The 17,390-nt window shown below is 40.1% G+C and overlaps 1 protein-coding gene across 1 annotated transcript; it reads left to right on the top strand.

Annotated features, from left to right (window-relative positions):
- Positions 1-2,285: 2,285 nt before the first annotated feature.
- LOC130931124 (transmembrane protein 179) lies at positions 2,286-12,483 on the top strand. The gene is made up of 4 exons (XM_057859640.1): positions 2,286-2,624; positions 7,819-7,956; positions 11,648-11,726; positions 11,802-12,483. The coding sequence occupies exons 1-4, from the start codon at positions 2,323-2,325 to the stop codon at positions 11,973-11,975; spliced, it is 693 nt and encodes a 230-aa protein (XP_057715623.1). The 5' UTR covers positions 2,286-2,322; the 3' UTR covers positions 11,976-12,483.
- Positions 12,484-17,390: the final 4,907 nt, after the last annotated feature.

Raw genomic sequence — 17,390 nt, 5'->3', positions numbered from 1 at the left:
GCCCTGGGAAAATGTTAATATTCCATCATTTATCCATAAACGCATGCCTTTTGTATTCATATCATGCCACCTTGTGTAATTACACACAAGGAAATGGGAGAAATTTGGCTCGATTGTCAAGCTAAAACGACCGGGGCCCGAGATCTGGCAGATTGTGTGCGTGACTTCACTACAAGTGAAGAGAGTTCCACCGGCCACTAGGGGGGGCAGCGCCTGTCTGCATCAATATAATTCCTTCTAGTGAGGGGAGAATTAGGGGTGTTTTGAGCTGCTTATGCTGATGCATTGTGTTCGTCCTGCACATATTCCAGGTTCCCTCAGGAAGAAACACCCCTCGTTGTCAATAAAAGAGAATTCAGAATTGACAGTGAGGGGTGTTTCTTCAACAAGAAAAAGGCTCAGTGCTTTAAGACTGAATGGCGGCGATGATGGCAGACAATTTCGTTTCTAGTTTCAGCGACGAATCTGACGTAGAAGGACGTAACGAATGTTCATCTAATGGTGACGAGGAGAGTTACAAAGCTTTAATCGGTGTTTTAGGTTACCAATTTTAGCCCAAACGAACGCCAATGCAGCGTAAGGAAACGGTCATTGAGGGGAGCAATGACACTGATGAAACATCGGCAGCAGATCGTGTGGGAAACACCAATGATTTGTTTTGCATTTCTTTTTGTGAAGCTGATACACCGTGACTGCAAAATAAAAGAATGCATAGAATAATTATCATTTATTGCGCTACCATAGCTTTTCGCTCTGCCAACAGACACAAATATGAATGGGATCAGAGGATTTGTTCTATATATTTTACGAACGATAATTTATACATGTGTCCAGTCCTGTATCCAATGCGTGACATTTTTTTATTATAAAAGAGTACTCACTCTGGCCATTTCGAGCTTGGCTGCTCCCCTCCTTTGCTTAGCCTTAGCCTCCTTTGCCAGTCATCGTCCTCTTTCTTGATATCTCGGGACATTTAGGTGGCTGCGCGTGTATGGTTGGCACCGCATCTCCTTTGAGCAGCAATCTTTTAGCAAAACCCGATTTCACTTGTCCATAGTTCGAGAAGCTTTCAGGTGGAAAATGCGCACCATAGAAAACCGTGCCGGAGGCTGTGTCTAGAAAATTAGCCCTCTTTGCACGGACGAACCTTACCCATTGTCTGCGTAGTCCAGCTTTTTTTTTTCGCATTCAGGAACTCATGGATACTATATTCCGATAAATAGCTATTTGTACATCACATAGCACAGCAGTTTTGAACCATTCTAGTGATGTTTTGGTCAAACAAACCCGAACGCTACTCTCTCGTCGATAAAAAAGAATGGCACCTGGCTCCGCCTCGACTTTCATTCACTTGTCGTGACATCCCCGCCCCATTCGGCTGTTTCCGGAACACTTTCGGAAATGTTCGTCATTTTCGATCTATTTTCGATAATTGCTCATTAATGTGATAGATTTTTTTGTTAACTTTATCAATATTTGTTATCTTGGCACATAACGGTTCTATTGATGTCTCACACCCCCTTTGCCGCTACATACCCTTTAAAACGTGCAGCCTCAATTTTCTGCAGCCGTTTGGCTGGCGTGATGCGAAAAATAAATGAATTAATCTGCAAAATCAGCTGAATCTGCACTCCATCTGCATTCTCTAAAGCAATTCTGTATTGTGAGATGCTGACCAGGGTGACGTCACATTCGCATTCGTCCTCAACCCAAGACTGAAGCCGGAAGTCACTCATTTACATGGTGCTGGATTCAAAATTTGAATATATAAAACGATCGCTTCCACAAACATCCAAGCGGTCCATTTCATTCAGGAGCATAAAACACTGCGTGAAATATGAAATAAACATGCTTTTTGGTGTCATACGCACTTTAACTGCATGTAAAATACAGAAACATAGAGCATTCAGGGAAAAAAAAACATAATATTTTCATCATTACTTTTTATTTTTTTATTTTTGTTTATTGTTATTTAGTCTTATTGATTTCAGTGTATAAGGAAAAATGAAATATAGGTTTCGTTAAGAACTTTTGTTTGTGAATAAGAAACGTGGCATAAAGAATTAGACTGTATTAAATATACAAAACTATTATGTCTGGGGTAAGCGTAGTAAAAATAATATCTTTTAAATTCAAATTTATAGGGGCCTCGTGTTTGGGTTATAACTTATATCGTAGCTATGACGTTGGAGAGAAGCTCTAGCCTGAAGGCCTGCGCCTGCCGATTAGTTTTCACCCAGCGCGTCTTCGGATGCTGCGCCTGCCTCCATCGCGCATGCGCAGCATCTGCAGGACCCTGCACGGAGGAAGCAGTGGAGGAAAATGGCCCTCGATAATTTAATTTTCGCCCAATGCATTCTTTATTTTTTAGCCTTTGTGTTTGGCTTTATCTCCGTGGTGCCCCTGTCCGAAAACACGGAGGACTTCGGGGGGAAATGTTTGCTGTTCACGCGCGGGATGTGGCAGAATGAGAACATCACGGTATCGAAGCAGCGCTTCATCGTGGAGGAATGGGGAGCGGAATCCTCCTGCAGTTTCATCGCATTCGTCGGGATTGCTTCCCTCATATTGTCTGCAGTCCAAGCCTGGAGGCTGCTCTTCTTCCTTTGCAAAGGACACGATGAGTGAGTACAGATTGAATGGCCCTAATTGTTCCGACTACCTCCGAAGACACGATTGCGTGCTTCTTGAAGCATGACAGGCAGAAACAGCTTTGCCAGGAAGGTGGGGGAAATACATGTTAGTTGCCTATTCTAGAGCCATAATCATCATATAATTGTTGCCATTTATCCATTTATTACAGTATACTTTTGGGAAGGTGCACCCAATTGCAGAAATATACTTAAAAAAAATTCAGTTGGGTGGGTAAAGACTACTTTTGAATATAAAATATACAGTAGGGTTGGGAACCTCTAGATACCTTATGATACGATTCAATTTGCGATACAAGGCTCACGATAACGATCTCACGATATGGCGATACAACAATGACTAGGAAATCATTCTAGGATAATCAACAAAACGACTAATAAACAGAAAAATAAGCTAGTTTCATCCTTCTGCTGTGATTTTATCAATAGTAGACGTCAAATCCCTTTGAAGTGGGAGGGATGGCAGCATAGGGTGCAATAAAATAATTGTACTACATACTGTATATACATGTGTGTATATACATACTAGCCCTTCTCAAAAAATTAGCATATTGTGATAAAGTTCATTATTTTCTGCAATGTACTGATAAACATTAGACTTCCATATATTTTAGATTCATTACATACAACTGAAGTAGTTCAAGCATTTTATTGCTTTAATATTGATGATTTTAGCAAAAAAGTCAAGAAAAAACCAAAATCCCTATTTAAAAAAATTAGCATATTTCATCCGACCAATACAAAAAAGTGTTTTTTAATACAAAAAAAAGTCAACCTTCAATTAGTTATATCAGCTATGCACTCAATACTTGGTCGGAAATCCTTTTGCAGAAATGACTGCTTCAATGTGGTGTGGCATGGAGGCAATCAGCCTGTGGCACTGCTGAGGTGTTATGGAGGCCCAGGATGCTTCGATAGCGGCCTTAAGCTCATCCACAGTGTTGGGTCTGGTGTTGCTCAACTTCCTCTTCACAATATCCCACAGATTCTCTATGGGGTTCAGGTCAGGAGAGTTGACAGGGCAATTGAGCACAGTAATGCCATGGTCAGTAAACCATTTACCAGTGGCTTTGGCACTGTGAGCAGGTGCCAGGTCGTGCTAAAAAATGAAATCTTCATCTCCATAAAGCTTTTCAGCAGATGGAAGCATGAAGTGCTCCAAATCTCCTGATAGCTAGCTGCATTGACCCTGCCCTTGATAAAACACAGTAGACCAACACCAGCAGCTGACATGGCACCCCAGACCATACTGACTGTGAGTACTTGACACTGGACATCAGGCATTTTGGCATTTCCTTCTCCCCAGTCTTCCTCCAAACTCTGGCACCTTGATTTCCGAATGACATGCAAAATTTGCTTTCATCTGAAAAAAGTACTTTGGGACCAGAGAGCAACAGTCCAGTGTTGCTTCTCTGTAGCTCAGGTCAGGCGCTTCTGCCGCTGTTTCACACACGCCTGTGCACAGTGGCTCTGGATGTTTCTACTCCAGACACAGTCCACTGTTTCTGCAGGTCCCCCAAGGTCTGGAATCGGCCCTTCTCCACAATCTTTCTCAGGGTGCGGGTCACCTCTTCTGGTTGTGCAGCGTTTCCTGCCACACTTTTTCCTTCCCACAGACTTCCTACTGAGGTGCCTTGATACAGCAATCTGGGAACAGCCTATTCAGTCAGAAATTTCTTTCTGTGTCTTAGCCTCTTGCTTGAGGATGTCAACGATGGCCTTCAGGTCGGCAGTCATGCCCATGATTGTGGTTTTGAGTAATGAACCAGGCTGGGAGTTTTTAAAAGCTGCAGGAATCTTTTGCAGGGGTTTTGAGTTAATTCGTTGATTCAGATGATTTGGTTAGTAGCTTCTTTAGAGTACCTTTTCATGATATGCTACTTTTTTGAGATAGGGATTTTTGTTTTTTCTTGACCTTTTTGCCAAAATCATCAATATTAAAACAATAAAAGGCTTGAACTACTTCAGTTGTGTGTAATGAATCTAAAATACAGTACTGTGCAAATGTTTTAGGCAGGACACCTGACTAAAACTTTTGCACAGCACTGTATATTTTTATTAATATTATGTATATACAGGATATACTGTATGTATATATTTTCCCCAAGTGAAAGCTTCCATGATCCAAATAAATTTAATAATTAAAAAAATATACGTATACAGTACTGTGCAAAAGTTTTAGGCAGGTGTCCTGCACAGGTACAGGTACAAGTACAGGTGTCCAGTACTTGTACAGTACTGCACAGTACTGTATTTTAGATTCATTACACACAACTGAAGTAGTTCAAGCCTTTTATTGTTTTAATATTGATGATTTTGGCAAAAAGGTCAAGAAAAAACAAAGTTTTGTACAGTACTGTATATGAACATCAAATGTTTATCAGTACATTCCAGAAAATAATGAACTTTATTACAATATGCAATTTTTTTTTAGAAGGACTGGTATGTGTATATAATATATAATTAGGGGTGTGCCATTTTAGGCACCCCATGATTCGATTCGATTACGATTCAGGGGGCTATGATTAGATTCTTGAATGATGATCATGGTATTGACGACGGTCACGGTTATCACGATTATCAATGCATCGTGCATTACTAATTAATAAAGTAGACAAACAAATTTTTGTCCATTATTTGTTTAAAATATCCTAATGATTCAACTGGAACGATGGAAACATGCCCATACAACAAAAAGCTGCCCTTAAGCTGCTTTTATATTTATTTATTTTCACAAGAAAGTGCAAAAACATCAACCATTTTAAAAGGGAGTACTCATTTCTCTCAACAATACAATAAAATTCACACTGGTGGAATGAATTCCACATTTTCTAGAAACAAAGTGTCCTTAGAAATAAAACTTCTTTTAACCAGTATACTTTGTTTTCACAGATTTCTGTACTATTTCGCATGTTTGTAATGTTACCGCTGTACTTAATCTTGGTTTTACACGTTCTGCATATGAAATAAAAACACGTTAGTGAATTAGCTAATTACCTTAGCTCTCGGCGCTAACTATTAACACCTCAAAACCAACAACAATAATGGCTAAACAGGACAAGAGGATTCGTGTACTCACCTCTTATAGACACACACGGGTCTTAGCAACATACTCAGGACATTTTTCAATTGACATGACTTGAAACTACAGCTGGATATCTGAAAGATAATGAGCAACGAACTATCTCTCTTCCCTTTTCGCTCTAAAAAATAACTGTGTGGTCGCACAGAAGCGTGACCTCTTTGCCTGCCTGTCTCATACACAAATTTATTTTCCAGTCTTTTGAAAAGGAGTAAATCTCTTACTCAGTTACAGGCAGCATCCATTATAACCTTGTGCGTGCGTCTGTTAAAGGTGTCCGGGTGGCAGACGTGTCTTGAATTTCGTTCCGCTTCGAGCGGCTGTCATAAAGTTATGTGGGAAAATCATCGTTTTTGAACCTTTATGAATTGTAATCGAATCGTCACGTGTCGAATCGCGGTGCATTTAATAATCGAATTTTTGGAACGCCTCTAATATATATTGGCTATATGGCGGAAAACACAGACAAGGCTGAAAAAGCAGTTTCTGCTCTTGCACCCCTCTTTAAAATAAACCGCTGTATTTTAAGCCAAAAGAACTGGTGTGTTTGATAGAACAATATGTCTATATGCTGCCATAGCAGATTCATGGCGCATTAACCTCATTAACTATTTTTAATTTGTCCGTTTTACCCTGGAAATCCCCATTTACAGACGTCGTGCAACCGCTTTTGTTTCAACCTAGCCATAAAAAGAAGGTAAGTAATCGTATTTATTATTTGAAGTGTCTGTCATTTTTAGCTTAGAATCATTAATTGATGTCTAATATTTAGTTAAAAAAAAGACTTTAAAGAATTATTCACTCGCATATTTTAAACTTTTAAACAAATTACGTCACAATGAAAAACTAAATAGTCTGTAAATAGTCACAGATATCTGTCGCTTACGGTAATTGTATTTTTTTCGTTACTGTCGCGTTTTCTTCAATATTTTAGATGATAAATAATCGACCCAAACAAATGAAAATTGAAAAAAAAAATGTTTAAAGGGTAAATATATGAAAAGGAAAATCTCGACCTCTCCTTGATGTCTGCGATTTCTGCATTGCGACCCTTGTTATATTACCGTGTTTCAAAAGAAAGAAAGAAAGTCGATTGTCAAATGCTGGTGTTGTGCAGTAATGAGCAGACGTGACTTCTGTGGCGTTTGTTAACTTTTTTTATGCCTGACAACACTCGCACACACACACTAGATATAATCAAATAGCAACCTAGATGCGCTACGTTAGATCCCATGCCATTGGCTGCGTGAGCCCAGAGTGATCATGGGACGCGTAGTCCATATAATACATTGATGAATTAAAAACCGCCATGACTGAATAAAGTCAAGCAGGCCAAATCAATCCATACCAGTGACTGTAGGTAATGGTGCAAATATTGTTAATTCAGTACGTATCACAGATGGACTCGGACGACAAATAGGATGTTTTCGTCATGTGGTAAACATACCTGCTAAGAGAGAAGTAGCAATCAACAGTGTGCCCCGCCTCACTTTACGAATAATAAAGATTGTTCTCAGCACTTTTATACAAAATTTCTTCAGATCAGTAAGAGGTAAGCACATAAATATTATGCACTATAATAAATGTTTCTTTGATGGCATTGTTTTTTTTGCTTGTTAGCAAAACAAAAAACATTAAAAAAAAAAAAAAAAAAAAAAAAAAACACTTGTATTTTTTGTTTCAGAGCATTAAATGTATTGAATCGAATCAAAAATCATGTTCCTCGTATTGAAAATCATACCGGACCATGACTTAACTGTATCGTTGCATCCCTAATTTGTGCTAGTTCAGGACATCCCTAATAGTGTGTATATTGTTGTTAGTACTTCTATCTCATACTCAAGAGGTTTTTCAGCCCTTGTGTGGTTTTGCATTTTGTCCTCGTTCCTCAAATTTTTAAAACATACATATTCATCTTTCCGTTGATGTGAATATGATCGTAAATATGTATGCTGTATGTGCGATGTGATGACTCCAGCCCCCCATGACCTTAAGAAGGACAAGCTCTCTATTAAGCAAAAAAATAAACAACAGTAAAGAATGTGAATGCTCTGATTTTAAAATTTTTTTTTTTTTTTTTTACAGCTCCATCTTTAATGCCTTCCTCAACCTGCTGATTAGCTCCTTGGTGGTGTTCACAGTCTTCCTGTCAAGTACCATGGTTAGTGTGGGCTTCAACCTGTGGTGTGACTCACTCACAGAAGGTGGCACCATGCCCAGCAGGTAGGAGAACAATCCACATCTTTTTCTTTTTTTTTTTAGTACAAGACGTCGGGAACTCATCCCAAAGCTCTGTAACAAAACAATTTGACAAGCAGAATGTGACAAAATCATGCCAGTCTTCATACTAGCTTCGCTAGTATAGAGCACAGCTATTCTACCAGTACATCCCAATCGTGTCATCACCCTCAGTGTGCATTGTGCGTTCAAAACATGGCGCCCTCCATAGGTCAAAACATGTACAAAATATAGATTTTAAAATCAATGGCAATATTTTATGTGTTTGTAATAACATTTGTGTTTTAATTAAAGTGCCTGTGACTGGATAAAAAAAATCTTAAATAGCATTATTATGTGAATTACAATCATATTTTGAGACGATTCAACTACGTACAACAGTGACCGTGGCGCAGTTGGTAGCTTGAGTTGTCCTGGGACCGAAGGGTCAGCGGTTCGATTCCTGGCTATGACACAGTTGAAGTGCCCTTGGCCAAGGCACTGAATCCTAACTTGCCCCAATGGGTTGGCAGTGCCTTGCATGGCAGCAGCACCCTTGGTGTGTGTGAATGTTTCCGTGAAAGGGTAAATATGTGCTAATGTAAATGCAATGCGCTTTGGGTGTTGTAACAATATAGATAAAGCACTATATAAGTACTCCCCATTTGGCAAAGCACAGATGACGAGAAATTAGTCTTTTAATCTGCCGTTTAGACCCGCCTGTTATTATAGCCCACTAGCGTCCCCACCTGGATGATGATGTCGGCAGGGTCACGAATTCATCTGATTTAGAATTCAACCCATTGAGGGGAAAGATTCAGAACGAGGAAAATACGACACAGAGTAGCAAAATGTCATCATTGTTTCAGTCTCTCTACGCCAATATTTCTACAGGATTTTCTTTTTATCTTTCTTCTTTATCTTCTTTTTATTTAAGTATTTTTCCCCAATTGCAATTGAAATATTAAAAATGCTTTTATTCAGTACGACATGGCAAAATTACCTCATAAAACTATCGACTCCATGCACCTCCTGAACGATATTTTATGTTATCGGAATTAGTCCGGCTTTTTTCATTTCCCTGCCCCAGCTTCGGAGAGCGTAAGCAAACCAGGAAGCATGACAGCTAGCCGACATAACCCTTACCCGAGCCGAGCGGCTTTTCCAAGTCTTATTCTCGCCTTTCGAAGCGAAAAATCACACAAAACTACCCCGGTCATGTCTAGGTTGTCGATTGTCTTCACTGATCTGCAACCCCCGTCCGGCCGAGAGCACGTTACAGCTCGTTGTTCCTCTGCTGCGGGCAGGAGAGCTCGTTTGCCTGGGAAGCAGCTGGAGAATGACCGCCGGACAAACCGGCCTACGTTGTAGTGGGGCGCTACTCGTGGCCAAGCCAAGAAAAGCACATTCTCGACGGGAAAGCAATTAGGACCAAGCGGGCCGATGTCGGAGTGGGGCGCTGCTCGTGGCCAAGCCGAGGAAAGTGCATTCTCGGCGGGCGTGCCTTTATCGTCACCCATGTGGCCTTCTCGGTGGACAGGGAGTATTCTCACCCACAAAATTCAAGCCATCTCCTTATTAAAACGTGTGCCATGATTCCAGTATTTGACATAATATAAAACATGTAGCTTACTCACCTCACAATGGTCGCATAGTTGTCGGACTTGTTTTGGCCATTATCCGCAGTGAACAGGAAATTTTTGAAACCCAAAAAGGCTCACACGGCCTCTCCCTGGTGCAGCAACAAAAACCTGCAGCACATAGGGCTGGCGTGATGCGAAAAATAAACGAAATAATCTGCAAAATGGTCGTTGTGAATACTGTAGTACTGGCTGTATACTGAAGATGATTATCCCGCTGACATCGCAGTCTTCGTCAATCCAGGAAGTCACTCATTTTCATGGTGCGGGATTCAAAAAATTATATATACACTGGGGCAAATAAGTATTTAGTCAACCATAATTGTGCAAGTTCTCCCACTTGAAAACATTAGAGAGGCCTGTAATTGTCAACATGGGTAGACCTCAACCATGAGAGACAGAATGTGGAAAACCCCCCAGAAAATCACATTGTTTGATTTTTAAAGAATTTATTTGCAAATCATGGTGGAAAATAAGTATTTGATCAATACCAAAAGTTCATCTCAATACTTTGTTATGTACCCTTTGTTGGTAATAATGGAGGCCAAAGGTTTTCTGTAACTCTTCACAAGCTTTTCACACACTGTTGCTGGTATTTTGGCCCATTCGTCCATGCAGATCCCCTCTAGAGCAGTGATGTTTTGGGGCTGTCGTTGGGCAACACGGACTTTTAACTCCCTCCACAGATTTTCTATGGGGTTGAAATCTGGAGACTGGCTTGGCTACTCCAGGACCTTGAAATGCTTCTTACGAAGCCACTCCTTTGTTGCCCTGGATGTGTGCTTGGGATCATTGTCATGCTGAAAGACCCAGCCACGTGTCATCTTCAATGCCGTTGCTGATGGAAGGAGATTTTCACTCAAAATCTCTCGATACATGGCCCCATTCATTCTTTCCTTTACACAGATCAGTCGTCCTGGTCCCTATGCAGAAAAACAGCCCCAAAGCATCATGTTTCCACCCCCATGCTTCACAGTGGGTATGGTGTTCTTCGGATGCAATTCAGTATTCTTTCTCCTCCAAACACGAGTACCTGTGTTTCTACCAAAAAGTTCTAGCAGTGCAGAATTTGAGTCCCTGGCGGCGCATTGTTTTTCTGATAGTAGCCTCTGCAAGTGTGGTCCCAGCTCTCTGGAGGTCATTCACTAGGTTCCCCAGTGTGGTTCTGGGATTTTTGCTCACAGTTCTTGTTATCATTTTGATGCCACGGGGTGAGATCTTGCATGGAGCCCCAGATCGAGGGAGATTATCAGTGGTCTTGTATGTCTTCCATTTTCTAATAATTGCTCCAACAGTTGATTTCTTTACACCAAGCGTTTTACCTATTGCGGATTCAGTCTTCCCAGCCTGGTGCAGGTCTATAATTTTGTCTCTGGTGTCCTTCGACAGCTCTTTGATCTTGGCCACAGTGGAGTTTGGAGTGTGACTGACTGAGGGTTGTGGACAGGTGTCTTATATACCGATAATGAGTTAAAACAGGTGCCATTAATACAGGTAACGAGTGGAACCTCGTTAGAAGAAGTTAGACCTCTTTGACAGCCAGAAATCTTGCTTGTTTGTAGGTGACCAAATACCTATTTTCCACTCTAATTTGAAATAAATTCTTTAAAAATCAAACAATGTGATTTTCTGTTTTTTTTTTTTCACATTCTGTCTCTTATGGTTGAGGTTTACCCATGTTGACAATTACAGGCTTCTCTAATCTTTTCAAGTAGGAGAACTTGCACAATTGGTGGTTGACTAAATACTTATTTGCCCCACTGTATATCGATCGCTTCCACACCGATCCAAGCAGTCCTTTTCATTCAGGAGCATAAAATACAATATTAAATAATTAACCTGCTTTGTCTGTCACAGGCAGTTTAAGAAAAACAATTTATTGCACTTGAATGGGTGATTTATTAGGATGTATTGTCACTACATCAGTGGTTGAATTGGTTAAAAAAATTGACGGTAATATCGCATATTGGCAACAATTTATGAGACAATGTATCGCCTATACTAAAATTTGTTAATGCGAAAGAGCTAATATCTATATCTATTTCTATCTCCCATAGTTGTGAAGACCTGCAGGACACTGATCTAGAGCTGGGTCTGAACAATTCTGCCTTCTATGACCAGTTTGCTATAGCTCAGGTAAACCCCTAAAGAGCCAACAAAACCTTCCCACCAATCCCTCATCAATGTACCAAATTCTTCTCGTTTTTTTAGTTTGGTCTCTGGGCTGCATGGCTCACCTGGCTGGCCATTACTGTGCTGGCCTTTCTCAAGGTGTACCACAACTACAGACAAGAAGACCTGCTGGATAGTCTCATCCATGAGAAGGAGCTGCTCCTTGGACGCTCCTCTCGCCGCAGCTCTGACCTCAAAACCGGCCTCATCTAGGAGGGAAAGGATCCACACGCACATATTCACTAACTCCCAAGTCCCTATGTTTCCTCTCCTGCCATGACAAACTCCAATGCTTGCCTCTGTTGACAATCAAAATGAGTTGGCTTTTGTGCAGATGGTGAACTACAGTGGTATAAAAAGTATCTAAACCTTCTGGAATTTCTCACATTTCTGCATAAAATCACCATCAAATGTAATCTGATCTTTGTTAAAATCACACAGATGTAAAAACAGTGTCTTCTTTAACTAAAACCACCCAAATATTTATAGGTTTTCATATTTCAATGATGATGGCATGCAAACAATGACTGAAGGGGGAAAAAAAAGTAAGTGAACCCTGTGCCTGAGAAGACCTAAAGAGCAATTGAAACCATTTTATACCAAACAATTTAAGTCAGGCATGTGCCCAATCACTGATGAGTGGTTTAAAACTGTCCTGTCCACTATAAAAAACACACCTGGTAAGATTTGTCTTGATGAGAAGCATTGTCTGATGTGCATCATGGCTTGGTCATAAGAGCTGTCTGAAGACCTGAGATCAAGGATTGTTGATTTGTATAAAGCTGGGAAAGGAGACAAAATATTTCTAAAAGTCTGGATGTTCATCACTTGAGAGTCAGAGAAGTTGTCTACAAATGGAGAGAAATTGGCACTGTTGCTTCTCTCCCAAGTAGTGGCCATCCACAAAAGATGATGCCAAGAGTTCAGCGCAGAATACTCAGAGAGGTAAAAAAAAGAACCCTAGAGTGTCTGCTAAAGACTTAAAGAAATCACTGGCACAGTCCAATATCTCTGTGCACAAATCAACTATATGTAAAACTATGGCCCAGACTAGTGTTCATGGGAGGACTCCACAGAGGAAGCCACTGCTGTCTAAAAAAAAACATTGTTGCTCATTTAATGTTCGCAAAAAGGAAATTGGACACCCCACAGAAGTTTTGGCATAATATTTTGTGGACTGATGAAACCAAATTTGAATTGTTTGGGAGTAACACAAAACGTCATCTGTGGAGGAAAAATGGAACAGCTCACAAACATCAACCCCTCATCCCCACTGTGAAGCATGGTGGCAGGAGCATCATGATTAAGGGCTGTTCTGCTACCTTGGGGCCTGGACAACTATCAGTCATTAATGGAAGAAGGAATTCAAAAGTTTTTCAGGATGTTTTGCAGGAAAACCTGAGGCCGTTTGTTAGATAGTTGAAGCTAAAAGGAGTATGGATGCTGCTACAAGACAATGATCCAAAACACAGAAGTAAATCAACTTCAGAATGGTTTCAGAAGAACATAATACACATTCTGGAGTGGCCAAGTCCAGAGTTAAACCCCATTGAGATGCTGTGGCATGACCGTAAAGACGGTGATTCATGCCAGACATCCCAGGAATCTGACTGAACTACAGCAGTTTTGTAGAGAAGAATGGGCCAAGATTAGTTCTGTGCGATGCGATAGTTGTGTTCGATGTGCCAGACTGATCTGCAGCTATAGGAAGCGTCTAGTTGAAGTTATTGCTGCCAAAGGGGGGGGGGGGGGGGGTACAAAATATTAAATGTGATGGTTCACTTCCATATTTTTCCCCCTTCTGTCATTGTTTACATACTATCCTCATTGAAGTATGAAAACCTACAAATGTTTGGGTGGTTTTTGTTAAAGCAGACACTGTTTTTTCATCTGTGTGATCTTGAGAGAGATCAGATCACATTTGATGGTGATTTTATGCAGAAATGTGAGAAATTCCAAAAGGTTCAGTTACTTTTTCAGTGTAAAGGGTTAAGCTTTTTTTTTACTCTCGTAAGTGGATTCCCATTAATAAAATCCACTGATTGACATCAATCCTTGCTTTATTCAGTATAGTATATTCACCCAATCAGTGTCTTCCTCCTTTTAGTTTGAATTGTAACAATGTCATTTATAGCAAATACAGTATATTACTAGCTAATAGGGGTGGGAACCTCTGGGTAGCTCACGATAACGGTGATCTCATGGCGATACAATAATTTCCGATACATTCGTTCATAGATGTGGGAGTCTTGGGGCACCTAAAGATTCAATTACTATTCGGAGGTTATGATTCGATTATATATCGATTATTGATCCGCCCCCCAGCTATTAGCTAAATTTTAATGTTTCGTACATTAGTTACAAAAATTGCACAAAAATCCACCTAAATAAACGACTATTTCACTATCAAGTTAACAGTGCAAAACAGTAAATAAAATACTCAAGTCCCTATTCTGTATCAGCAGCTTTAAACTACATTCAATTAATTTAATGTTGTGAATCAACTGTTAAAGTTAAAATTGCTGCCGTTATTCCATAATTTCCCTTTTGTCTACTTTCGACATGTGGAAGTTTTATAACTGTTTCATCATTTAAAGATAGATTCAAGTCAAGATTTTGCCAATTTAGGAGTATTTTAGATAAAAAGTAAATTAGGAAAGGTTTGCTACAACAGCCGTCCAGAGAAGTCACTGCTTTTAGATGGCGGCTGTTTAGTAACGGCGGCGAGACTGTCATTTCGCATCTAGTTTTCTATACATGTGCTAATGACACCGAGGCTGTCATTTCGCATCTAGTTCTTTATACATGTGTTTCTCAAATCTTCCACGGCCAAATCGCGAATAATGTAAGAATCGGAAATTTCGCATACCTGAATTCGTTAGGAAATCATTCTACGGTATTCTACAATAAACAGTAGAACAAGCTCTTTTCATCCTTCTTTTGTGAATTGGAATGAGTTTATCACTAGAAAACATCCAATCCGTTTGAACTGGGAGGGTGGCAGCGTAGCCTAAACGTTCATCCTTCCCACTTCAAACGGATTGGACGTCTACGGCAGTGGCAGACAATGCCAGGCAATGGGTTCATTTTTGAGGCATTTCACCTAATTTCCTGTTAATTTTTGGTCAATTCCTTTTCCTTGGGGGCATTCACAGGTCACTTCCTGTTGATTTGTGGGCATTTACATGTTACTTCCTGTTGATTTTGAGTCACGTCCTTTTGAGTAACCCAAAATCAACAGGAAGTGACCTGTAAATGCCCCCAAATTTTAAATCACATCCTTTTCAGTTACCCAAAATCAACAGGAAGTGACGTGTAAATGCCCCCCAAGATCACTATAGACACTATTCTAATCAGTGTTGCCAACTCCCCAGGAAGGAAAGTAGCTATTGGCGGTCCTAGAAGTCACTAGATGAGATCATCACCTAATTTACCTAATTGGCAATTTGCATGGAATTGTAGGAGAGGGAGAAGCAAAATGTGAGTAAAAAAAACAAAAAACAAACATTCTACATATATTTAGAACTAAAAATGAAGCCTACCTCTTTTTAACATTATAAACTAAATGGACCAAAAATACAATACAGTACAATGGAAAAATAATGATGGCAACTTGTTGCAAGATTCGTCGCTAGTCGCTTTAATAAAAAATGTCACCAAGAGGCTTTGGAAAGTTGCCACATTTAGCGAGAAAGTCGCCAAGTCGGCAACACTGATTGAAATTGAACATTTTCTAAGCAGCATGTTGCTTCCTTTTTTCTCCTCTAAACAGTGATACCTTTTCAAAACGATAAATTGATTGTTGATGTGAGCATATTGATAACGTTTTGGGCTACAAAGTATCGCAATATATCACCTTTTCGATAATAAAGGTAGTCCCCGTGTTACGAACGAGTTCCATTCCTACGCTGTCAACATAAACCGAATTTCCGCAAAAGTCTGAATTGACCCTTTAAGTACCCCTAAATACCCCCAAATCTCAAAATAACCGTACAAAAACATGTATTATACGTCATTGGACCATCCTCGCCAAAACGTTAGAGCTAAGTTGTTGCTAGACAGCGAGCTAAGCTCCGAAATGACAATGACAGACATCCGTGTGGTTTGCAGCTTATTCAGCTGCTCATTACATGAACACTTGCAAAATGAAACTAAAATAAAAATGAAATTAAATCTGTTTCATCTTAAACAACAGTAATTCAAATTTGCGTTTATAACTACCTGCTGATACAGCAATAACAATCCATACAAACGATTAGCATGTATCAGTTAGCGACCGCACATAATCAAAAACAATCACATGAACTTGTCCCAAGTATTGGACCACAATTGAAAACGCACAATTAACAGTACAAAAGGCGTTATATTCAGTGGTATGAAAATGTATCTGATCCTTTAGGAATTTCTCACATATCTGCATAAGATCACCATCAAATCTGATCTTTGTCAAAATCAAACAAATGAAAAAAAAAAAACGTCTGCTTTAACTAAAATCACCCAAACATTTATAGATTTTGATATTCTGGGGGTGTGGTGGCTCAGTGGTAGAGTAGTTGTGTCCTTGAGCAAGACACTGAACCCCACGTTGCTCCCGGTGCTGCGTAGGTGTATGGCGAGATAGTGTAGAGCGCCTTAAAAGGTGGAAAAGCGCTGTATAAGTAGAACACCATTTATATTATTATTATTAATGAGGATAACATGAAAACAATAACAAAAGGGGGAAAATAAGTAAGTGGGCCCTCTGCCTAAGGAGACTTAAAGAGCATTTGAAGCCCATTTTTACCAAACAATTTAAGTCAGGTGTGTGCCCAATCACTGTGAGGGGTTTAAAGCTGCCCTGCCCACTATAAAACACACACCTGGTAAGAAATGTCTTGATGAGAAGCATTGTCTGATGTGCACCATGGCTCGGTCCGAAGAGCTGTCTGAAGAGCTGCAATCAAGGATTGTTAATTTGTATAAAGCTGGCCAAGGATACAAAACCATCTCTAAAAGTTTGGATGTTCATCATTCGACAGCCTGAGAAGTTGTCTTCAAATGGAGATTTTAGCACGGTTGCTTCTCTCCCAAGGAGTGGCCGTCCACCAAAGATGACGCCAAAAGTTCAGTACTTAGAGAAGTTAAAAAGAACACTAGAGTGTCTGCTAAAGACTTACAGAAATCACTGGCACAGTCCAATATCTCTGTGCACACATCAACTATATGTAAAACTATGACCAAGAATAGTGTTCTTGGGAGGACTCCACGGAGGAAACCACTGCTGTCTAAAAAAAACACAAAGTTGCCCGTTTAATGTTCGCAAAAAGGCACTTGGACACTCCACAGAAGTTTTGGCAAATTTTTATGTGGGCTGATGAAACCAGATGAATTGTTTGGGAGTAACACAAACCGACATGTGTGGAGGAAAAATGGAACAGCTCACCAACATCAACACCTCATCCCCACCGGGAAGCATGATGGAGAGAGTCATCATGATTTGGGGCTGTATTGCTGCCTCATGGCCTGGATAACTTGCAATCATCAAAACCTGAGGCCGTCTGTCAGACCGTTGAAGCTAAATGAGGATGGCTGCTGTAACCAGACAATGATCCAAAACACAGAAGTAAATCAACTTCAGAAAATGGTTTC

The sequence above is a fragment of the Corythoichthys intestinalis genome, chromosome 15 (assembly GCF_030265065.1).
Source record: "Corythoichthys intestinalis isolate RoL2023-P3 chromosome 15, ASM3026506v1, whole genome shotgun sequence".
Taxonomy (NCBI): Eukaryota; Metazoa; Chordata; class Actinopteri; order Syngnathiformes; family Syngnathidae; genus Corythoichthys; species Corythoichthys intestinalis.
The sequence above is the reverse complement of the archived record's forward strand: the minus strand, read 5'-3'. Positions and strand labels throughout refer to the sequence as shown.